A 25,698-nucleotide genomic window follows, 5' to 3' on the forward strand; every position below is an offset into this window, starting at 1 on the left:
TGACGTTGTTCTGTGGGCTTTTCAGTTTATCTTCAGCTGTCTTCTCAGTCTCGTTATTTCATGCTCGATGTCGGATCTTCTCTGTCTTCAGTCTTCCAGTTCTGATCGCTGCTTGGTAGGGAGTTGGGGAAGCAAAATGAATCAACTTATCTGTAAACTTTGGCAAAAGTGTTGTTTTTGTGGATTGTACAACTCAACTAATAGTATTATCTTTTCAAAATATATCTATATATCTATACAGAAAAATTGTCTTAAGAAAAACTACTGAACCATTAAAGCTTTATTATTCATTGCTGTTATTCAGTTTTCTCTAGCTTACTTTTAGGTAAATAATAAATGATTTAACATTATATTAAACTTTCCATAGCATGAATTGTAAACCGTAAGAAACTAACCTCTGAGAAACTATATTCATTTATGACAACTAATTCTGAATTTGTATCTGAAAGTATGACCACACAGTCTGTTTATTCACAGTAAACAGTTTGTCTATATGGTTGCTGAAGTTTGGTTTATAATTTAAATATTAATAAAATTTTAAATTTTTATTGGAAAAGCTTCCCTTCTGACAAGGACTTTACATATTTTTTTTGTTTAAAAATAAACAATCGTATTGCTCATGATTTTATGAACGGAATAAAGAAAAGTGGTTTGGGGGCAGCTTCTTTAAAAGGCTGTGAAAAACTAACCTTAGCTACTACTGGGTAGCATTATATGTACTTTTCCTCTCAAGTTGTGTAGCTGGATCATTTGCGTGAATGACTTTTATTACTATTTGTTTTCAACATGACAATACGGTGGACTTAAAGATCCCTGTGAGATACAACCGAGTTTTATTTTTATTTTACTCTATCCTATAGGCTGTCCCTCCCAGACAGCAGACCCCAAACAAGCACACAGTTTAGGCTGTTTTCATGGCTCATTATCACAGGCCTTCGAGGCTGACGGTACAGGTAAAGTCTCACTCTGGCTGCATATTCTGAAAAGTCTGAGAATGTAATCTAGACTTTAACTTTCGTGGACATTTACACTTTTTACTCCGATGGCTCATGGATCACAAATTAAGAAACTCCTGAGCCTAGAATCTGAAAGTGACGACGGGGTACTGCTCTAAGCAGCATGTTCTTATGGTGCATTCACTGCACGGAATGTGAAAGTTTCCCGATATAATGTCTTTATTGCTAAAATTATTTTCAAACTTATAACTTTAAAGATTAAGTAGTAATTTGGACAAAGTATCAAAAATGAGAAAAATTCTAAAGCTGAGATTTAACAACTGCCTATCTTCCAGAAGTGTACGTCAGCAAGTGTGCCCCGAAGAGCAGCTTTCCACCGAGGAAGGCAGGAGGGCTAGAAACAGGCTCTCGCCACCAGGGAAAGGGAATTGATTTCAGAACATTAAAATTATAGTAACCGGTGAGAGAATGGAATTTGGCTTCAGTTTTTAAAGCTAAAAAGTCTCCTCTCTGCATATCATGGCTGGAGTTTTTACTCCTTAGTTGATGGAAGTTCAGCAGGGACTCTCTTCTTCATCTGTAAAATGCAGTTAAGACTTACACCATACGGTTATTATGGGTCAAAGTGGGGTATTACATGAATAGAGGCGATACATCAACTAAGAGCATGAAGCCGGGCCTCCCAGTTGTCATCCCAGCTCTCTCCACCCTGTAGCTCCCTACCTTGGACAGTTTATTTAACCTCTCCGTGCCTCAGTTTCCTTATATGTAAAATGGGATACTACCATTTACTTTGTAGGATTGTTGTGAACGTTAAAATGCTATCATCACTCTTCTAACAGTGCAGAGATCACAGTAAGGAATACATAGGACATTATTATTACTACTCAGCCTATTTCCTAGCAATAGTAAACAGTTGATCAATGTTTATTATTTACTAGGACGGCTTGCCTAAAAACTAATGTAAAAACTAGGTTAGCGTTTTGGGGCTGTTTTCTTCTTTTCTTTCCTTAGTCAGCGTTATCTGTTGCTTTGTTCAGCGAACTGTTAAGAAATACAGAACTGCACAATCATCATCAGGTTAACAGAGTTAACAGGAGGGGGACACCCCGCCCCGCCGTGCACCCCTGGGGCTCGTGGCAGAAACGTGACTGCTGCTGCAGAGAACGCTCACCCACTGCAGGCCGAGCCTGGGTTGCTAGCTCTGAAAGCAAGGGAGATGGAACGAAAGGATAGTGTGTGCCCGACACCGAAAAGGTGGCAGAAGGCGTTGCAGGAGCCACAGCCCTTTCCTACTAACTACATGCACCAGTGGTTCCCGGAAGAGCTCCAGAAAAACATCTGTGCCCACAAATACCAGTCCAGGGTGGCGATACGGCAGCTGTGCCGTCTGTGCTGTTGTGGTTATCTGGTGGTATGTGGACCAGCGAGGGTCCTTCACTGACTGGCTGTTTTGTTTGATCTTGATGGAGGTGAAGGAGGAAGGGAGGGTGAACCTGGTAGGCTGATTTGAAGAGCACCCACCTGTCAGCACTGACACCATCTATGCCATGCCAGCCTCACGCTCTTGGGCCACATCTTCGACTGTGGTGCCAATGCTGCTTCTGTATCCAGCACACCATCCTTGAACATGGGCATCTCCGCTTCTGTCTGCCTGGCTTCACGCCTGCCCGGGTCTCCATGCCTTCATCATGGTGACATCTGCCATCCAGACGTCTGCCCTGTGGCCACATTACAGAAGTAACTGAAGGCATCCTCCCGCGCTGTGTGGGATTCACACTCGGGAGGCTGCTGTCCTTAGTGCTGTGGGGCCACACTTTGCTGGCTGCCGTCTCCTGTCTCTGCCCTTTCCACCTCACTCGCCTGCAGATTTTAAAGAAAACATTCCTGGGCCTTAGGACGAGGCTGAAATCAAAGACAGCTTGTCCAGGTCCCTCAACTAAGTTAGAGACCTCCATTCTGTTAAGGCAAGCTGACAGACTGGCTCCCAAGTCGTGTAAGATCTGAAGTCAGAGTTCCACTGTGGAAACAGCACGATGCGGGTGGGAGAAGTGCAATCAAAAGAAAAAGTTAACAAAGGCTTGGGTAGTGAAGGGGCTTCTCATTTTTGTTATTTTGTGGATGAAAAGTTTTGGGGCCCCTCTTGAATTATTGCCTGTCATTTATTATTCGCTGCAACAAATGAAATGTGGTTTCTATTTGCCAAACAGAAGGGTAACAGAATTCAAGAAGCTAAAATAGTACAATACATTTTGTTTTTAACTGAAATTTCAATTAGACTTCAAATACGTAACATTTTTAAAGTTGAAGCTACATTGCTAAAAAAATTTTTAAAGTATACGTTTTGTAACCATCATATAAAAAAAGAACTGCCTCCATCTCTCTCAATTTCTAATCATCTTTTAGACATCAGTTTAAAAAGCCCCCACCACTAAACTATTCATCTATGGTTTAGCTTTTTATTTTCAAATAATAAATTTACTCATTTTCTATATTTGCAAGAACTCCCACATGTGCTTTTGAAGCTCGGCTTATATCAAATTTTGATCTGTGAACCTAAAAAATTAATAACCAGTAAACTAACATAACATACAAAAACTCAGCATCACAAGCTGAAAGACAACTAAAATATAATTCAAAATCAGAATTCCTTTAACACAGTGGGTCTAGTCAGGGCTGTGCCCCCCAGGGAATACTTGGGCAATGACATTTTTGGTTGTCACACCTGGGGGAGTAGGGGCAGAGATACTACTGACCTGGAGTGGGTGGAGGCCAGGAATGCTGTTCTGCTCCTACAATGGACAGGACAGTCACCCCCAACAAAGAATGATCAGGCTCAAAACGCCAACAGAAACCTGACTGATGTGAACTAAAGGGGGATGAAACCACGCAAACAGCAGACTGTCCCTGTCGGCACCTCTAAAGCTGGCCTCCCCGCACGGGCACAAGCACTGGCGAGCAGCCTCCACCAAGGCAAGCTCCCGGCTCCCCAGCATCCTCTTCTGACACGTCAAGCATCTCCAGCCACATCTGTTTTGTGACACTGGTAATTAATTAGTCCTTTTGGATTATGCCGACTTATTTTCACAATGACAAGTAATGTTCTTCAGAAAATAAATGTGGTATCTATATCCTTGTTTAGATTATTCCTGAGTCACAGAGACATTTTAACTGTCAAAAAAATTAAACAGTTGTATTTGCAGTAATATAACAAATTTTAATTCAAAATAGACACTCTGAAAACAATAGGTAAAAAAAAAAATAAACTTCAACAAGCTCTTTTTGAATTTACAACAGAGTACACCAACAATCACAGACCAGTTTCACAACTGCCTCAAAAATGCACATTATAGCAATTACATGCGAGTATTGTATTTTTTTTAAATCCATATAGCAACGTTATCTATTTCCCAGAGACGGTCACATCCTCTGAATACGTTGGACAGGCGCCTCTGCTGTGTGTCACCAGCAGCCTGACTTCCGGTCTACAGGGGCTGGCCTCCATTCCTGTTCTGGTGCTTTAAGTTATTTTATATTGTGTGAAAACAACCGAGGTTTAACTGTCCAAAGGAGAGTAATACAAAGGCGTTCTTTAGCAATATCCTGGCCCATTAACCTGGACAACTAAACTATGGAAAAGCCCATTTCTCCAAAACAAATTCATTTCCCTCTAGGAAACCATCCGAGATTTCATATGCCAGCCATGGGGACTTGTCACTCCACCTTGTCCCCTGAAAACCTAGCTTACATTTCAGTGAGTGTCCACACTCAGGTGTAAAAACTTCATTCCTGAGGAACACGGCCCTTCCCTTTCACTGGCTTATGGACAGTCAGGTGAGGAGGAGAGTTGGTGTGTGTGTTTTCAGTGTTTATTCTAAAGGCACTAAGACTTATGGTTTTACCGTTGAATGGAAAAATGACTATCACCATATCAAAAAGAGGGGAAAGTCTACACTGAAAAGTACTTCTGCACCTACAGAATTACTTTATTTGTAAAATAACTTTTTGACTTATGAGCTAAATAGCAGATTTCAGGTTCAGTAATTTTTTTAAAATGAAAATGTTTGGTTTCCTATGAGTTATAATCAAAAACAGCTGTTAGGATATACCTGAAAAAAATGTAAATCAAAATTATAATCTAATAAACAAATATCTCACAAAGAAGAAATCAGCATAAGTTAACGCAGTGCATCCTTAAGGAACCATACACATCACGGGGGCTGGTACTCACTTCTCTACACACATTTACTGTATCAATTGCTGCTGCATGAGAAGCTAACTGAGGGAGACCAATGCTTTAAGTCGCAGTTAATCAAGTAATCTCAAACAAGCTGAAACTTCCTTAAATGAAAAAACAAACATGTAGATTTCAGTTTTAATCATCCAATACTGACACTACTAGGAAAACAAGGCGTGCACGAAATATCAAAAGATTTAATTTACATGACAGAGGAAAAAACTAAAAATAATTGTTACAAAATCAAACTTCAGGAAACAATAAATTTCAAAGAACTATTCACTTCTATATATAGAAGTCTTTCTGAGCACCTGAAATAAATCTAAAGAGCAGCATAAAGACCACTGAAATTGATTAGTTCAACATACAGTGAAGAAAATAACATTTTTTAAAATCTCAATTGGAAAAACTACTAATTATCTAGTACTTTAGATTTCCCAATTATTTTTTACAAGTTTTGTGGTTCATACTCAAAGTTCAATCTGTGTTTAACATTTTTAAGTTCAGACATATCAAAGCCTAAAAGTACAGAAGGCTTGTGATTTTTTATTGCTTTCATGCAAATGTATCTTCTTTTTCCAAAAAATGAAGCCACATCAATTTTCCACACCCATAAGAGTGAGGATAACAGTTCTATTTCCTTTTTACTAGGATACGGTCTCTTGTGGAAATAATCTCTAAGGAACTGCTTTTTTTCTTCATAAGAACGGTCTTCATATTTTTTAGGATTTAATGCTAAAATTTGAAGAGCGTCATCATTAACAAGGGGTCCCTCAGTCCTGCTTTCATTCCTTTGTCTTTTGAAAGGCACGACACTCGTCACCTTTTCTGCAGAGGGGGCTGCATCAGCATGGATGACGACAGGTCGCTCGTCCCCATCCCTCTGGTCTTCTGCCCCAAAGTGGCCCTCAGGCAGCTTTCTCTTTACAGAAAAACTGGAGTCGTGTAGCACCTCGCCGTTGACCAGCAGCAGTTCGCCGTTCTCAATGAAGTCAGGCTGGACTTGAAGGTCTGAGCTGCTGTCCTTGGGAGCGCTCCGGCAGCGCAGCAGATGAATGGCGATGGCGGCCAGGGTCATGTTGCCAGTGTAAACCCCACAGCAGTGGATGCACTTGAAGGCCGGAGACTTCAGGATCGTGTGGACTGTGGGCATGATGTGGTGTCTCTCCTTCAAATGCAGCTCATACGCCTCAGTCGTCACAAAGGTGCCAAAGCAGAAGGGGCAGGTCAAGGCTTGTTTGGTGGGGCTCCCAGGCGCACCCTCGGTTTGAGGCCTCACTTTAATATACACTGGGACAAGCGACTTGGAGTGTATCCCAGCTAGTATTGCCAAGTAGACTTCCCGCTCCCCCAGCTCTTCCTTTGGTAGTATGGTAATGAAGTCAAGATGGGGAAACAGCAGGTTGCCATTAGCATCAATATCCAATTGAAAGCCTTTGTTACTATAATCCACGGGTAATTTCTTCTTCCCTAGGTGCATAGTCCGACTATGCTCTGAAAGACCTTTAATATCATGGAAAGTGCACGGACAGAACAAGCACCCCAGGCCGTGCATGAGTAAGTGATGGATAAGCTCATCCTCCGATACTAAGCATTTACAAGAGAGACACCGAACTGTTTTCTCTCTCATCCACTTTAAAAACGGTGCACATGCTGCCAGTTTTTCAGGCTCCAGCTTTTCAGCAGATTTGGATTCACTGTGCTTATGAGCCACCTCCATGTGTACCTGGTAGACGTTGGAAGGGAAGAGCTCGTTGCAAACCGGGCAGGTTTTCCATTGCTTTGCCTGTTTGAGCACCTGACTCCCCTCTGCCACAGATGAGGAGGCCTGAACAAACATATTCTGAGTGGTATTCACTACCACTGGAGAGGAGGGCATGCTGGCCACGGAACTGCCCATATGTGCAGCTGCGCCTGACTGCAGGAGCTGGATGGGCATCTGGGGAGGGGCAACGGTCGCAACACCTCCAGGTGGCACGGGCAAAGTGACAGACACCGGGGCAAGGGTGTATGTGGGAATCCCATTCACTTGTTTCCCTGTAGGTATCAGCTGTCTGAGAATGGAGCCTGACGTGAGGAAAGTGGTGTTTTGCGAAGTACCGGGTCTAACTGACTGATTTGCAGGCAGAATTTTGGTATTCACAGACTGATTAAGTTGCAAGACCCCAGGCCTCACTGGCTGGCCCATAGGAAGAACTCCTGACATCACAGGCTGACTGAGCTGAAGAACACCAGAATTAATACCCTGGTTCACAGGGAGAACACCTGACGAGACTGTGTGGTTGGGAGAAAGGAGCCCAGGTGGGACCACCTGGCCTGCAGGGAGAACCCTCAGGGGGACCGTCTGGCCAGGAGGGAGAACCCGTGAAGGGACTGTCAGCCCCGTGGGGAGAATCCCCGATGGGGCTGTCTGGCCAATGGGGAGAACTCCTGACTGCACCATCTGGCCCGCAGGGAGAACCCCAGAAGTTGCTGTCTGTCCCGAAGGGATAACCCCAGCAGGGGTCATCTGGCCTGCAGGAAGGACCCCTGACGGGACTGTCCGACTCACAGAAATCACCCCTGGTGAGACGGCCTGAAGAACCCCAGGGGTGACAGAGGGACTGACAGGAAGGACACCAGACCCAACAGGTCTGTTTACTGAAAGAACTCCAGGCCCAACTGGTCTGCTAATAGGCCCAACAGGCTGGTTGAGGGGTAAAACCCCTGGGCGGATGGTCTGGTTTATCGGGAGGACACCAGTTCCAACAGACTTATTTATAGGTCCAACTGGCTGACTCAAGGGCAACACAGGAGGATTTGCTGACTGATTAAGTGGGACTCCATGAGAAAGAAAGACAGGCTGGGGAGCTGCGGGCGGCAGAGTGAGGCTGCTCTGGCCCACGGGCAGAGGGCTGGAGACTAGAGTCACTCGGGACTGGGCAACGGCAGGCGGAGAATGGGTGACACTTCCAGACGCAGCCGAGGCCACAGTCACGGGCTGCACTGTGCCCTGAACTGGCTGGACTACGGTTTGGCTCTGACTGTTCTGTGGCAAGGCAAGGTGAAAGCAAGGGGGTGTAGCTGGGAGGCCCGGAGCATTGGTGTGCGGTGGCATGGCCACATGTGCAGCTGGTTTGGGAGCAATATGCATTTGCTTCAAAAGTCCAGGCTTCTTAATATGTTCTGAAATCACGGACCTAAGCTTATTCTCCAAGTCCCTGTGTATATCCGATGTGAGAATGTGATACATCAGCGCGTCCTGGCTGCTGGCATTGGCATTGCATTTTTTACAGTAATACTTGTCAGATGGTGGCATCTTCTCAGTAGAAAGGGTATCTTCGGTTTTCGGTTGCTCGCCCATTTCCTCAGTTCGCAGGCCAAAGTAGGAGTTAATTAAGTAGTGAAAATGGGCTACCAGCACATGCTTCTTCATGCTGTAGTACAAAGTGTTTGAAAAGTTACATTTTAAACATGTAAAACTTATCACATCACTCCTAGATGATTTAGTTTCACCTAAAATATTCACTGTGTAGTTCTGGACTTTCCGAACAGGTGCATGAAACATTCTGAAGTGTCTCCCCACAACTTTGGGTTGAGAGGAGAAGACACAGTTTGGGCAAGGGATCACCAGCTCCTGGTCAATTTCGTCTTCATGGTAGCGATGCAGGTGGTTTTTGAATGAAGTAAGCACTTTTGTGGAGTATCTACAGAGGCTGCAACAGTATGGCTTTGTCCGATATCTCTGTTAAGAGAAAAGAAAGTCGAGCACAGTTTAATACAACCATCAGGTACTGCGCCTCCTGTGGTTCACAAACGTGCGACTCTTCTCTTCTAAGGCCCCAGGGAGCTTACCACTATCACCTCAGGGAACAGTGTTTTTTCTAAGCCAGTGCAAGCTTTTCCTTAAAGGCCAGGGTGAGCCTGTCAGGCTCTGTGGGCCACCCAATGCAGCCTGTGCAACTCCTCAGTGCTGCTGCAGTGACCCCAGCACCTGATGACATGTGCATCTGTGCACGTGGCTCTGTGCCAGCAACCCAACAGACATCAACTCAAACTTCATACAGTTTTCACATGTCACACAACAGAATTCTTCTCAATCATTTAAAAATGGAATGACTCTTCTTAGCTCGTACGCCGCACAAACACAGGATATGGCCCACAACGCAGTTTGCTAACCCATTCCAAGCCATCCACTGAAACCACGAATCTCATTACAGCCAGACCTCATTTCCTTGTGCTGCTGCACCTCCCAGATACCGCGTTTTACACACTGGAAGTCTATGACAACGCTGCAGCAAGCAGCTCTGCCAGTGCCACGTCTCCAACAGCATTTGTTCACTTCGTGTCTGTGTCACATCTGGTGACTCTCACACTGTTTGAAATGTTTCAACATGACTCACTGAAGGCTCAGATGACGGTCAGCATTTTTTGGCCACAAAGTATGGCTTACTTAAGGTATGTAGCTTTTTTAGACATAATGCTACTGCACACTTAACAGACTACAGTATAGTGTAAGCATAACTTTTATATGCACTGGGAAACCAAAAGATTCATGTGACTTGCTTTATTGCAATATGCACTTTATTGAGGTGGTCTGGAAGTGAACCCGCAGTATCTCTGAGATGTGCTCATACTCAGTCCTATGCTTTGAATTAAAATAAACTCACTTAATTCTCTGCAAGAGAAACTTATTGTCTCCCCTTCTCATCCTATTTCTCTTAGTTCTAATATTGTTTTTAATCCAAATTCTACAACCTCTGGAACTTATCCACAAATAACCTAACTTGCAAATTGTTAAACCCATCATTACTGTCTTTCATTTCCTCCATCCCTAGAGAACGTAGGAGCCAAATGGACAGCACATGCAAGTATCTAGTAAACTATGTGACAAACAGTAAAGAAAGAGGGATGTGCCTAAACTCACTAGGAATAATTCTGAGGTAAGTTTCAGGCCACAGAACACTGCACTAATGATGCTCGAGTTCTCTTCAAGGCAAATATGGGGGAATTCAACAACCCTGGGCTAAGAACAGACTTCTTTGTGTACAACAGCTGGGCAACTCAGGAGCACACTCTGCCCCAGCAGCCAGTAAGACCTGATGGGTTGTGATGCTCTGAGTGGCGAAGTCTTTGGTCTCGTGAGTCTCCAGGTCCCAGGGCTGGTGAGCCACAGAACACCCGGCCCTAGGCTCACAGGGAGGAAAGTAAGACCTAGACAACGAGAGGCTTCCTTCAAGCTCCCTCTGTTGGCGGTGGCAGAGGTCTCCTCACTCTGCGACACTGCTTCTTGCTATCACAGTGGCCACAGGTCAACTCCCATCCCTCCTAAATATGTGCTCTCATGATCACCCTCTCAGACACACATACACACAGATTCCAGTTCTGTACATTCTGTCATCCTCTCTCTCCTATTCATGCAGTTTTCCCTCATGGGTCATAGGTCAGAGAAATCACCCAAACACATTCAGCAACATACTACTGCCTTCACAGCAATTAACAAAACCCCAGGTTCTAGCATTTCTAGTAGGATCTATAATAAAGTGAGGGCAGCAGCCAACCAGACTAAAAAAATAACGTATTTCAATGATTCTAAGATACATTTTTTTTCATATTTTAGTATCTCCAAAATCTGGCTACACCTTACAACTGATGGATCAATGGCACAACACAGTTTAAATGAAATGTTCTTTTTAAAGGAGAACTGCAGCTCTAGGAGTCACCTCCCAAAACTACCTTTTTGGCTTTTTTTCTTTTTGGTGAGGAAGATTAGCCCTGAGCTAACATCTGTTACCAATCTTCCTCTTTTTCTTCTCCCCAAAGCCCCAGGACATAGTTGTACATCCTAGTTGTAAGTCCTTCTAGTTCTTCTATGTGGGACACCACCACAGCATGGCTTGATGAGCGGTGTCTAGGTCCAGGCCCAGGATCCAAACCAGCAAACCCTGGACTGCCAAAGCAGAGCATGTGAACTTAACCACTCGGCCACGGGGCCAGCCCTTTAAGTGAAATATTCTTTTAGTTTTATTAGTGGTTCATTTAAAAAAACAGTGTGTCTTATACTCAAAATATTATATTGAGCAACCAGATACTCAATGAAAATTACACTCAATGAAAGACCCGACAGAATTTACTAACAATTGCATGTTACTATCTGTTAGTGTTGAATAGATATTTGGATTAGGGAAAGATTTCTTAAATATGACACCATAAATATGATCCATAAAAGAAAAAAAAGATAAACTGGACTTCATCCAAGTAAGAAAGCTTCTGCTCTTTGAAAGACACTGTTTAAAAAATAAAAAGAGAAGCCACAGGCTAGGAGACAAGATTTGCAAACCACATACCTAATAAAGGACTTGTATCCAGAATACATGTTGTAAACATGTTCCACGTTTCAGGAAGAAAACAGATGACTCAATTTTTAGAAAACGGGAAAAAGATTTGAACACTTTACCAAAGAAGGTATCCAGATGCCACAGAAACACGTGAAAAGATGCTCAACATCACCAGTCGCTAGGGAAAGGCAAATTAAAACCAGAGAATATGCCACCACAAACCTAGTCAAGTGGAAATAAACAGGTAGGTCCATAAGCACAATAACCCTGACAATATCAAGTCTGCCAATGCTGCAGAGCAGCCAGACCTCTCATAGCATTGGTGAGAAAGCAAATGCTACAGCCCCTTTGGAAAAGTTTGGCAGTTTGTTATAAAGATAAATATATACTTATTTACCACATGCAACTGAGCAACCTCATTCCCAGGCATTTACCCAAGAGAAATGAAAGCACATGCTCACACAAAAACCTCTATGTGAAAGCTCCAGGATAGTGATCAACCAGAAACCATCTGAGTGTGAGACCTTGGTTCACTAGTAACAAAGGAAGAAAAACAGCCAAAGAGAGAAGCAGAGAAGTGGAGTCAGGAGCACTGGGTACAGGTTGAAATCCTGTCCCAGGATAGTATGTCATCTGCCCATCAGCCTGAGGCTGCCTCCTCAGAGCCCACGATAACTGAGTCCATCGCCTGCCAACTCCTTAGCACGGTTCTGTCCCCTACACCTAAAAGCCTAACACGTGTCGTTTCCCTGAGCCCTCGAGGGAGACCCATAATCATCATGGCTACTTGCTATTTCTGCTATGTTGCCCAAACTGTCTCTTTTCATAAATCCTACTCCCCAGAGACAAATTCAAGCAGGAAGGCTGCCTTAGGGATGAAGAAGAGTGAGAACTAAACCAGCAGACGGCAGTCTCCAGGCCAGGCAACAGTGTTTCAAAGGAGAATTTCACACTGCTATTTAACAGCTTATGCCTAGGCCCTATTCACCCCAGCAAAAAACTCTGTGAGAAAACCACCTTAACTTTTACCTCTTTGTATCAGGCACTCAAAAAGTTTTACCCGCTTAGTAGCAGGAATTCAAAAACTGTTTCTTGATGAAAAGCATATAGCATATATTATACTGCATGTTACAAGATCTTTTAAAGAATTCAGATGAGAAAAATCAGTGACACCTAAAAAATGATTCATGACTGAGGCCAGCCTGGTGGTATAGTGGTTAAGTTCACACACTCCCAGAGTTCAAGGGTTCAGATCCCAGGCCAGGACCTACACACCACTCATCAAGCCACACTGTGGCAGTGTCCCACATAAAATATGTTAGTTCAGCGACAATCTTCCCCAAGCAAAAAGAGGAAGACTGGCAACAGATGTTAGCTCAGGGCCCATCTTCCTCACCAAAAAGAAAAAAAAAGATTCACTACAAGCCAGCCCTGATGGCCTAGTAGTTAAAGTTCAGTGCTCACCACTTCAGCAGCCCAGTTGCAGAACCACACCACCTGTCAGTCAGTTGCCATGCTGTAGCAGTGGCTCACATAGAAGAATTAGAAATGACTTACCACTGGGATATACAACCATGCACTGAGAATTTGGGGAGGAAAAAAAAGAGAGAGAGAGGAAGACTTGCAGCAGATGTCAGCTCAGGGTGAATCTTTCCCTGCAAAAAAAAAAAGGCGGGAGGGGGAACCAGCCCAGTGGCCAAGTGGTTAAGTTCACGCACTAAGCTTCAGCAGTCCAAGGTTTCACAGGTTCGGATCCTGGGCGTGGACATGGCACCGCTCGTCAGGCCACACTGAGGCAGCGTCCCACATGCCACAACTAGAAGGACCCACAACTAAAACATACAGCTATGTACTGGAGGGCTTTGTGGAGAAGAAAGAGAAAAAAAGATTGGCAACAGACGTTGGCTCAGGTGCCAATCTTTAAAAAAAAAAAAAACACCAAGATGCTTGAATTAAAAAAAAAAAACATGAAGTCAAGTTCTTCACAGCAAGGCCTATTTGAACAGCGACAAGCTGTTCTGCACAGAAAAACCAAAACAGAGTGCTTTCAAGGAAGCTTGTGTCTGATGGTAGAGAGGGGAGGGTCAAGGAAGGTAAGAGACCCAAAAGTGGGACTCAGGATGGCAGGTTAACAATAGAAATGTATTTACAGAAAATTCTGACAGAACAATGACTAGTTACACGAATTTTTTTAAAGCCAAAATTCCCAAGACCAGCACAACTTGGACAAACAGAAGGGAGGTAGCGAAGTCAAATCGGAGATCCACTGAGTTTGATACCAATGAGGGTACTAACCTAATGGCAGGGAGAGTTTTCCAGGAGAAAACACTTTAGCGAGGAGAACTTAGCAGTATGCCACGTTTTGGCTTGAATCTGCTTAGGTTTGAGGTTTCAAATTATTATAAGTTGTGTTCCTCAATTCAAAGATGCATATTTGTTTGTACTTCAGTCTATGAAAACAGGATGAACTTTCATTACACCTACAGTCATGCTTCGCTTAACCACGGGGACACCATCTGAGACACACGTCAGGTGATTTCATCGTGAAAACATCAGGGGGTGTACTTACACAAACCTCGATGGTGTGACCTACTGCACACCTGAGCTATTGCTCCTAGGCTACAAACCCATGTAGCATGTCACTCTACCCGATACTGTAGGCAACTGTAACACAATAGTATTTGTGTATCTAAAAATATCGAAACTTAGAAAATTTAGTAAAAATAAGGTACAAGAGATAACAAATGGCACTCCTGTATAGGGTACTGGGATATGGTGATTTCGAAGAAATATATCTATTTGGTCATTCAGATGACCAAAATATGTTTGTCAGATATAGTTGGTCTTCAACCATAGTTCCTGGCTCACAACTCCCCAAACCTTTAAATTTCCTGAGCAAAATGAGCTCTCATCCTGGGTTCCTGACCCCACTCAAGCGTGGGGGCTGGTTGCCAGGAGAACCAGCTCTGTGATCAGAGGATTCAGTCCCACACTGATTTTCAGGGAAAGGAGGGCGGCCTGAGCTGGAATCAATCGCCAATGGCCAATGACTTAGTCAATCATGACTACGTAATGAAGCCTCCATAGAAAACCAGAAGGACAGCTCATCAGCCCTTTTCAGAGAGCTTCCATGTTGGGCAACCAGAACGCTTCCACGAGCCACGGAGCTGGGCCCCAAGCACCATGAGGACACAAGCTCTTTTGTTCAGGACTTGCTCCTACGCATGTATCTCTACATCTGGCTATTGATTCATATCCTTTCATATCCTCTGTAATAAATCAGTAATCCAGTGACTAAATAGGTTTTCTTGAGTTCTGTGGGTTGTTCCAACAAGTTAATCAAACCCAAGGAGGGGGTCGTGGGAACCTCTGATTTACAGCCAGTCAGTCAGAAGTACACATAACAAGGGGAACTTGCAATTGGCATCTGAAGTGGGGGACAGTCTTGTGGGACTGAGCCCTTTACCCATGGAATCTGATTCTATATCCAGATAAATAGTGTCAGAATTAAGTTGAATTCTCAGACACCCAGCTGGTCTTCCAAAAATGCTTGCTGGTGTGGGGAAGCTTCCACCACTCATGTTGGAATTGGGTCCATGAAACCCTTGCAGTTAAGTGTCAGAAGTGTGATTTGCTAGACTGGCCCTAACTCACAGAAACGTGGTTTTTGAAGAGAAAGAATAAAAGGGCAGAGGACGAGGAACCTTTGATCCCTGGATGGCTGCCCATGGTATGAAACTGCAGCTACACTGTGATCAGTTACTAAAGGTAAAAGTTACCAATGAACTTAGAAACAGTAGTAGACCTGACTCCCTAGGAGTTGACTCACTTAAAACATAAGGAAATGCAAAATCAGAAGCATGCTAAGTATACAACTCCCTGGTAGCTATCTGTAATAGCAGAAACAAAGGTAAAAGAAAAGTGCTGGGTCAGCCTTGATCCTGAAGCAAGCTCAGATTTGGGTCTATCTGAGCTTCGGCCTTTAGCCTCAAAGCCCCCCTAGAAAGGGAAAAATTATGCAGGGACAAGAGAAAGCATCTCTAAGACCTCTGGTCACCGAGAAAGTAGTTAATGTAGAGGGAGGGCAAAACCAAGAAATAAGTGAAATCAGGGGATGTAACAGGAAGAAACTGGTCATTTTGTGGATCACTATCATGAGCTTCCTGAAGAACCTTTACTAAAATAGATGTGAGAGTGATCAGTCTGGGGGCTGTCTTTGGTTTGAATGCTGCAGAGTAGGAGTGCATGTTTGGCTTGATGCAGAACCCGCAGCTCACTAGTGACAGCTGTACAGGATCCAGACACATAGGAGGTTATTCCCAAGGGAACCGCCAGCCTGGTGGACTGATAAAAGCCACTATAAAATATGTTTATCTTGAGAAAGGGTACTGTTCAATTTCCCCTATAGATGCCAAATAGAACACTCCAGATGAAGCAGCTAAGCTTCATAAGCAAGCCATGTGGGACGGGCTTTATGGTAACCAAGATTTTCACCCACTGAATATGCCCACTACCCAGGTTATGGTAAATGCTGTGATTAACGGGGCCCAGTTGCACGGGCACCCCATGTAACTTTACTGCTACAAAACGGAACAACAGTTCAAGAAGCCTTATCAGATTTTCTCTCTCAGCTTCCCTATACGGATCTTACTGATACCAAGAACATTAAACTAATGAAGAAAATCAGGAAAGAGAAAGGAGAGAGTCAAGGGACTCGACCCAGCAGAACGGAAGTCTTCAGACGGTTGGAGAAAAGGGGTGGATAAAGTGAACAGCGATGGAGTTGAAACAAAGGTGTTGAGGTAGCACTACCAGAGACTGGGTGGACCAGTGAACCCCCTCTTCGTCCCCCAAAATTAAAGGGCCCCAAACAAGTCCACTCTCTTTACCCCAGTTTGGAGGAACTTAAGCCAGAAGGCGAAGATTACAGTGAGAAACCTGAACAGGAATCTCTTGGGGTGACAGGCCAATTAATGAAGATCAAGACAAACAAAAGGGCCAGGGGTCCCTTGGCTGCACCCCTCACTGGGGACCCAAAGCCTTTTGCACAAGAGTGGCTAAAATGGTCAGGGAGTGGAAAAGACAAGTTTCCAGGAGTCCTTGATACAGGAGCCCCATAAACTGGTGCACCCAAACTCATTGGTGAAGCCCTGACTCAGGTACAATAGAATGCGAACATAAAAACGCAGTGGTTGATAGGATTATGAATGGAATGTATAAGCAGGTATTACATAAATAAGTGCATCTCCTTTACTTGACTGTTTTATGGGAAAGAGTGTTATGTCTGGCCAGGGAACACTTCCCTTACCTAGTATGGTAAAACCAACATTTGTAGATGAAATCCAAGTAGAGGATACAGTTAGGAATGTAAGACTTGGTGGAATTAAGGTAAAAGTTTATAGCAGAATTGGTATGTTCGAACAGGCTTTATGTGAAGTGGTTGCATCTCTTTTATCTGATTGTAATATGGGACTAGACATTGCATTTCACAGGGAACATTTCCTCTACCCAGCATTGTAAAACATAAGGCAAGTAAGTCCACCCTTCAACCAGTATGAACTAGACATGCTAAATGGGAACCAGTAAGATTGCCAGAACCCACAAAGTGGAATAGAAGGTGGAGCGCAGGCAGGGACAAATTCTCTCTGTGATGGCCCCATGTGGAGCATGGACTGGGGCCCACAGCAAGAGCCTGTGAGCGCCTCCCAGCGACAACTACTGAGACTTCAGACTAGAGAATTTCCATTTGAGGGGCATTTACTACCTTGCTACGTGACATTAATTGAAGTTACCACTAAGACTGAGGACATAAAATGACCGTAAAACCTGAAATACCCACATTGTCTTGGTTGATGTCAGAGAAACACAGAAATACTGCCCTAGAGTATTCCCTAATAAGATGGAAATGGCTTAAGACAGGCTCATGCTGCCTGGGGGAACACAAGGAGACACTCGCAGGCAGGGAGCCTCTTTTTCCCTAGGGCTGCCTTTGGAACTGCATGAGGAGCTGCCTGATTCTACCATCACTCGGACAGTGCCCTATAAAGAGCCCTCGGCTGACCAACAAAGAGCTGCTTGGCTTGTGCACAAAAGTTCCAAGGCAAATGGACAACATCCTGTTTGAATGGTCACCACTCTGATCCAACAAGACAAAAACAAATCAGCTCAGTCTGAACTTCTTGCTATTTTCCTAGCAGTGAGAGAAAAATTGAACTATGGTAAAAGACCCTATATTTGCGTTTTTACTGACTCATAGGCAGTGGCGAATGGCCTGGCCATTCAGTCAGGCAGGAGGGCAATGGAAATCTGGGCTATTAAAGGCATGTCCGTATGGGGCATAGCCCTATGGACATTTGAGAAGTGTGTTGAACTAGCACATGTCAATGCCCATCAGAACACCCTTCCAGGTTTGGAAGGTGACTGGAATCAATAAGTTGATAGCCCCCAGTGCACTGGGTCCATAAAATTAGTGGAAATGGGGGCAGTGCAGCAACGCAGGATCTAGTCCTCTTGCCGTCTGAGGCACTAAATGCCAATAAGAACTGTTCTCTCTGCCCACAAGATAGATGGAGACTGCAGATGGCTCTGTGGCAGAGTCCCTGTGGGAAGCCCCTGTGGGAGACTGAGGCTAGTAGTCCTGGGGGCATTAAATGGGTCCTGAGAGGAACAGACCCTGACGCTGGACTGGGCTTTGCTCGCCTGGTAGTAGACGCACATGCTCAGTGACATGAAAGAACCAGAAGATATTGCACAGCCAACTGTCATTTCTTCAGATGAAGGAATTCACTTTACAGCCCATAATTTCCAACAATGGGCAGAGAGATATCCTCCTCAGAGTAACAGTTTATAGAAGATTGAAATGGGCAATTAAAAACATCTGCTGTCTAAAGCAGGGGAGCCAAGGGCTGGCTTGCATGCCCTCTTGAGGGAGTGCTCACACTCAACATGAACATAACAAGGGACGGTTCCCCCTGGACAGACTCCTCCAGTGTTCTGGGGTATCTGAGGAAAAGGAGGTATGCGTGAGCGCTGGAGTCATACAATACTTCCCCTCATCACCACAACTTTCTCTTTCCCTACCTGCTGCAGTCCCAAGATTAGGGATGATTCCTAAGCAAGAAACTGTAACTTTACCTTTAAATCCTTATGTCAGAATTCCTAAGGGCCTGATGGGGTAGACTGTGGCAAAGTTGGGGCTGACAGTGAATGTGGCTGTACTGCCTAGTGGTCAGGACAGCCCAGTAGTTCTGTACCGGTGTGACCGTACCCTCTATGAGTGACGTGGACTGAGAGGGAGGCTCTGCTAGGTTGGTGTTGCTGCCAGCCATCTACGCCAGCACAGTGGCCAAACCCAATGACCCTTCCAAGGGTGGAGAAATAACAGCTGAGGGTAAAGGGCTGAGCAAGTGTGTTATGCAATGAGGGAGACCCAACATTTTATTAATACTTCGAGAGAAGTTCAGAGCAAGGGAATAATACTCTCTCTCAGGGTAAGTATACCAGATGCTCGGAGGGGTGAAACTATATGTTTGCCAAGACCACTCCTGCTTCTGGAACCTGACAAGATTAAAGGAAGCCTGCAAACCTGAGTGTTCTCACCCTCAGAGACATTTTCATACAATGTGATGATGGACTGGATAGTTCTTAATGATTCAATGAGATTCTAGTAATGTGCCACTATCTTTTGACTTTTAAGAGTGCTTTGCTGTAAGGGATCCGTGTTGGAAAACCAGGGGATGGACTGTGATACTGTAATTTATAAGAAATATATATTTGGCCTTCACCCACGGTTCCTGGCTCACAGCTCCGAAAACCCTTAGAATTTCCTGAGCAATATCAGCTCCTGTCCTCAGCTCCTGACCCCACCCAAGCGTGGGGGCTGGTTGCCAGGAGAACCAGCTCTGTGATCAGAGGATTCAGTCCCACACTGATTTTCAGGGAAAGGAGGGCGGCCTGAGCTGGAATCAATCGCCAATGGCCAATGACTTAGTCAATCATGACTACGTAATGAAGCCTCCATAGAAAACCAGAAGGACAGCTCATCAGCCCTTTTCAGAGAACTTCCATGTTGGGCAACCAGAACGCTTCCACGAGCCACGGAGCTGGGCCCCAAGCACCATGAGGACACAAGCTCCTTTGTTCAGGACCTGGCCCTATGTATCTATCTCTACATCTGGCTGTTAATTCGTATCCTTTCATATCCTCTGTAATAAACTGGTAATCTAGTGACTAAATAGGTTTTCTTGAGTTCTGTGAACCATTCCAGCAAATTAACTGAACCCAAGGAGGGGGTCGTGGGAACCTCTGATATATAGCCAGTCGGCCAGAAGTACAGGTAACAACCTGGACTTGCAATTGGCATCCTGAGTTGCAGGGGGCTGTTGGAATCTCCAGTTTGTAGCAGGTCAGTCAGATGCACAGACAACCTGAACTTGTGGCTGGTGTACAAAGTGGAGGGCAGTCTTGGGGGACTGAGTCCTTTGCCTGGGGAATCTGATTCTATCAGAGATGGAGGGAGATCGTGTCAGATTTGAGTTGAATTCTCAGACACCCTGCTGGTATTTGAGAACTGCCTGCTGGTGTGGAGATCCACCACACCCACACTGGAATTGGGTCCAGGAGCCCTCTGCAGGCACTTACCATGAATGGAGCTTGCAGGACTGGGAGTCACTCTGAGTCACTGAGTGAGTGGTGAGTGAATGTGGAGGTCCAGGACACAACTGTACACTAATGTAGACTTTATAAATACTGAACACTTAGGCTACACTAAACTTACAAAAAAATATTTTTTTGTCAATAATAAATTAACCTCAGCTTACTTTAACTCTTTTACTTCATAATCTTTCAAATCTTTTTTAACTTTTGGGTTCTTGTACAGTAACACTTAGCTTAAAGCACAAACACGCTGTACAACTGTACAAATTTTTTTCTTTATACCCTTATTCTACAAGCTGTTTTCTACGTTTAAATTTTTTTATTTTTTACTTTTTAAACTTTGTTGTTAAAAACAAGACACAAACACACACATTAGCCTAGGCCTACACAGGGTCAGGATCATCAGTATCACTGTCTTCCACCTCCACATCTTATCCCGCTGGAAGGTCTTCAGGAGTATGGAGCTGTCACCTCCTGTGACAACAACGCCGTCTTCTAGAATACGTCCTGAAGGACCTGCCTGAGGCTCTTACTGAGGAGGTGTCACTCTTTTCAGAAATACATCCATGGTGGTTTGCTTGGTTTGTTTCTTTTTTTCATCATAGATTTCCTTGTAAGCAGATAATGCACCATGAACATTCCTCTCTATCAATGAAAATCTTTCGGTGTTGGGGTCCATGTTTTCAAACTTTTTAAGGAGCTTGCTGAGGTCTGCAAAAGCTTCTGATAAACCCTTTACTGTGAATTTTCTTCGAAGTTCTTTTTCTTCTCCTGCAGTTTTCTTTTCTCTTGCCTCTTCTTCAGCTAAGCATTCCTGTTCCAGTTCCAACAACTCCACATTAGTCCATTCCTCAGGAACCAACTCTAGGAGCTCCTGAATGTCATCCTCATCCACACCCAGGTTAAAGTTGTTTGCCATGTGAACTACCGCCTTGTTGATTTTTGCAACCTCCTCATCCTTGGCAAATCCTTTGAAGTCATGGACAAACCTCTTGAGTGTCTTCTTCCAGATGCCATTCACACACTCCTTGCTGACATCACCCCAAGCCCAAGCAAGGTTCTTAATGCAGTCATAGATGTTGTAATCCTTCCAGAATTGCATCAGTGTCTTCCCAGTGCCTTCCTCAGTTGCAGCAATAGCCTGGGCAAAGGTCCTCCTCAGGTAGTAGGCCTTAAAAGCTGCTATAATTCCTTGATCCATTGGTTGGATCAAAGAAGTGGTATTTGGAGGGAAAAACACTGCTTTAATATTGGGATGAAGATCACCAACAAAAGGAGGGTGTCCAGGGGCATTAGCAATAATAAGCAAAATCTTGAAAGGTATGTTATTCTCCCAACAGTATGTCTCTATTTCACTAGCATAGCAATTCAGAAGGGCATCTTGGAAGAGGAGCTGGGTCATCCATGACTTCTTATTGCTCCTGTAGTACACTGGCAGTGTGTGCTTACTGATATGCTTGAAGGCCCTGGGGTTCTCACTGTGCCAGATCACAAAGGGTTTCAATTTATAGCCTGCAACATTAGCCCCAACCAAGACTGTTATCTTGTCCTTAAAAGCCTTGAAACCTAGAACTGACTTGGCCTCCTTATGGATGAAAGTCCCTTCAGGCATCCGTTTCCAGAATAAAGAGGTTTCATCCATATTGAATATTTGCTCTGGCAAGTAATTTTCCTCCACAATCAGCTTATCTAGAGTTTCTAAAAATTCTTCAGCTGCCTTCACATCAGCATTTGCAGACTCACCACTCACTTTCACATCATGTAATGAATAACGATTCTTGAATCGTTTAAACCACCCAGAGCTGGCAGTAAATTCAACATCATAGTCAGATCCAGCCTTTTCTTTCAACATTGCAAACAAACTTTTTGCTTTGGCCGTGATCATCATGCTGCTGAGAGGGATACGCTTCTGTGTCTGGTCTTTAATCCAGGTCATCAGAAGTTCCTCCATGTCTGATATAGGCCCTTCTCGAATTTTTGTTAGTCTTGTTGCCTTCAATGAAGCAGATCCTTTAACAGCTTCCATCACTTTGTTCTTGTTCTTCAATATCGTAGCTATGGTGGAATGGGACATGCCTGACTGGCGAGCAATAACCATCACTGATTTTCCACCTTCATAGTCCTTAATCAGTTTTAATTTTGTTTCCAGGTCAATCACACGACGTGGCCTCTTACTGGCAACATTAGCAGTGGATTTTGTACGCTTAGGGGCCATGATGAACAAAACAACATGAGATTAAATCAAGCACAATAGAAATGATGCAATCAAGAGATGTGGCAAACACGAGGTGTATGAGGATGCTGCTGGCGTAACACGGCATACTGTTTTACAGTGATTTTTTTTTTATAAGTAGCAAGAGTACACTCTAACTTAACGATAAAAAGTATGGTAATAGTAAATACATAAACCAGTAACACAGTCATTTATTATCATTATCAAATATTATATACTGTACATAATTGTACATGCTATACTTTTACATGACCGACAGTGCAGGTTTGTTTACACCAGCATCACCACGAACACGTGAGTGATGCGTTGCACTATAATGCTCCAACATCACTAGGCAACAGGAATTTTTCAGTTCCGTTATAATCTTATGGGACCACCATTATATACGTGGTCTGTCGTTGAAAAAAACGTAGTTATGCAATGTGACTGTACTTAATGTCATGGCATTTCTTTTTACTCAGAATAGTTAAAAATTAAAGGCCTTTCTTACATCAGTGGGATCTTATAATCAAGGATAAATAATAGTTTCACCATATCACTTTATCAATTTTATATGCAGAAAACTCTCAAAACACCAATAATCTTACATTAGAAAACATTTAGCTTTTACTTTCTACATCCCTGAATGTTCACACTACACTTCCTCCCGACTCATTCATCAGCCACCCCAAGACATGTGACATTCCCCAGAACTAAACTGACACTTACCCCAACTTTTGAGGAAACATGAAAATCAAAGACAAAAATACATACCATTTTCTTTCCAGAAGGTTCCCAGAGAGAAATATCTCCCCATGATGTGTTAAAAAAGTACTTCTCTCCTGGATCAAAGCCTTTAAGGTCCTTTTGAAAAGGGAGAAAAAGGGAGAGGTCATTATGCAATTTCAGAAGATAACTATTTTATGAGAACCTGACGGAGGCCAGCCCCATAGCCAAGTGGTTAAGTTCGCGCACACTGCTTCAGCGGCCCAGGGTTTCGCCAGTTTGGATCCTGGGCATGGACATGGCACCGCTTATTAGGCCATGCTGAGGCAGCGGCGTCCCACATGCCACAACTAGAAGGACCCACAACTAAAATATACAATTATGTACTAGGGGGATTTGGGGAGAAAAAGGAAAAATAAAATCTTTTAAAAAAAAAAGAACCTGACAGGACACTGGGCCCCTAAGCAGCCTACACACAAGGGAGTCGTGAAGTGAAATGCAGCCCACAAGCAAACTGTGACAGAACACCCACTAAGCATGAGGACTTAGGAAAAGGCTGAAGTGATCTAAGTTACAATTATAGTTTTATAAGAAACGAATTGGGGGCCGGCCCCGTAGCCAAGTGGTTAAGTTCACGCACTCTGCTTCGGCAGCCCAGGGTTTCACCAGTTCAGATCCTGGGCGCGGACATGGCACCGCTCATCAGGCCACGGTGAGGCGGTGTCCGACATGCCACAACCAGAAGGACCCACAACTAAAAATACACAACTATGTACTGGGGGGACTTGGGAGAAAAAGGAAAAATAAAATCTTTAAAAAAAAAAAAAGAAAGAAATTGATGAGATTTCCCACAAGCAATTCCTAAAAGAGAGACACTGCGTGAGGGAACACCGTCCTCCCTCAGTGGTGAGCACTTTGCAGAATTCCAGGGTGGTCGGAGTATGAAGTGGGAGCTCCAAGGGTTTGCACGACCAAGGACACCAGAGTCAGCCATGGGGAGGACAATTCAGACAAGGGCCTGACTAACAAGACAGCGAGCGATGAAAAGCCAAAAGAGGATGGAGACACTGAGACCTAACTACCAGATGCAATGGGGTCCAGACTGAATCCCAGTTCAAACAAACCAAGTGTAGAAAATACCTGGGGGAAAACTGGAGAAATCCGAATATAGACTGGGTATTATTAGATAAGACAAGTATTTAATGTCACAAAAAAGAGGTAACTGAGAAAAGTAATAAAAAAGCACGATCAATATGAGCTCTACACATATATACACACACACAAAGTTAAATGAGAGAGAGAAAGGGAGAGAAAGAAAGAAAATCAAACCATGTAATTCACTATTAGACTAAAAAGACAATTATCTTAATAGATGCAGAAAATCATTTGACAAAATTCAACATCCAGTCATAAGTTCTGCTCTCAGCAAAGTAGGAAAAGGAACTTTCTCGACCTGAAAAAGGGGTCTACAGAACACATGCAGCTAACAATCACACTGTGTGGGAACACAGGAACAGTATTCTTACTGCTATTGTAAGCTTTACTTCAAAATTTTTTAAAAACCACCACCACCAAATGTTGGCAAGGATGTGGAGCAAGTGAAACCTTCAGACACTGCTGAAGGGAACAGAGAGTCACACAACCACTTAGGATAAACGGTAAGCCACTTCCTACAAAACTCAACAGACAACCTTATAATTCCACATCCAGGTATTTTTCCAAGAGAAATCAAAACAGATGTCCACAAAAATACCTTTACAAGAATATTCATAGGGACCTTATTCATCATAACCAAAGACTGAACAGCCTAGGTGCCCATCACAAGGAGAAGGGATCAACAAGCTAATCCATTCACATCCTGGAGCCGCACTCACAAGGAAAAGGACCGATCACACGTGCAGCAACACAGAAGAACCTCCACAGGCATGCACACGAACAACAGGCAACCTAACCTGTGCTAGAAAATTTCATAAGAGTTGTAGCCAGTGGGGTGGGGTCAGGGATTGACTGTAAAAAGGCCTGAGGAAACTTTCTGGAGGAGGGAATTGCCCTGCATCTTGACAGGGATTTGTATTACACGAGTATATGCATGTCAAAAATCCTTAACTGAAGACACTTAAGGTGCATTTCACAGCATATAAATTCCCCTCCCCCGAAAACTGTAAACAAATACTAAACTCTAGTTAATGATATGTATGCTGAAAGAGTTTGAGGGTAAAATGTACTGACACCTGCAACTGTCTTTGAAATGCACCAAAAAATACGACAGAATGATGAGTGGAGCTACATATGTTAATTTGCAGAATTTAGGTGGTACGTATATGGGTTTTCACTGTACAATCCTGTCAACATTTCTGTAGGGTTAAGTTTTTCATAAGGAAATACTGGAAAAGGAAGAAAGAAACTGTAAAGTTGTGTCACAGGAGACAGGAGAAGAGTTCAAAGGAAGGGGTGCTTTCCACTGTCAGATGCAGCAGAAAAGAGCTGGTGAGAAAAAAATAAAAAACAATTATTAGGAAATAAATGGAAAGTATTAACAATATGTCAATACACTTCTGTAGATAACATGTAGAAACAGATGAATAATTTTTAGAA

At 43.7% G+C, this 25,698-nt stretch overlaps 1 protein-coding gene across 6 annotated transcripts in view; it reads right to left on the minus strand.

Moving 5' to 3' along the window:
* Positions 1 to 4,147: 4,147 nt before the first annotated feature.
* ADNP2 (ADNP homeobox 2) overlaps positions 4,148 to 25,698 on the minus strand; it is a 36,882-nt gene continuing 15,331 nt past the window's right edge. For 3 of the 6 annotated variants that reach the window (XM_070512795.1, XM_070512793.1, XM_070512794.1), the window contains exons 3-4: positions 23,152 to 23,241; positions 4,148 to 8,917 (exon numbers count right to left, since the gene is read on the minus strand). In XM_070512795.1, coding sequence (XP_070368896.1) covers positions 5,642 to 8,917; positions 23,152 to 23,241 — 3,366 coding nt within the window. In that variant the 3' untranslated portion in view covers positions 4,148 to 5,641. Of the gene's footprint in view, positions 8,918 to 11,519; positions 13,062 to 13,171; positions 22,369 to 23,151; positions 23,242 to 25,698 lie in introns of those variants that run through there. The other 3 variants (XM_070512797.1, XM_070512798.1, XM_070512796.1) reach the window with 2 other exon arrangements.

The sequence above is a fragment of the Equus asinus genome, chromosome 7 (genome assembly GCF_041296235.1).
Source record: "Equus asinus isolate D_3611 breed Donkey chromosome 7, EquAss-T2T_v2, whole genome shotgun sequence".
Taxonomy (NCBI): Eukaryota; Metazoa; Chordata; class Mammalia; order Perissodactyla; family Equidae; genus Equus; species Equus asinus.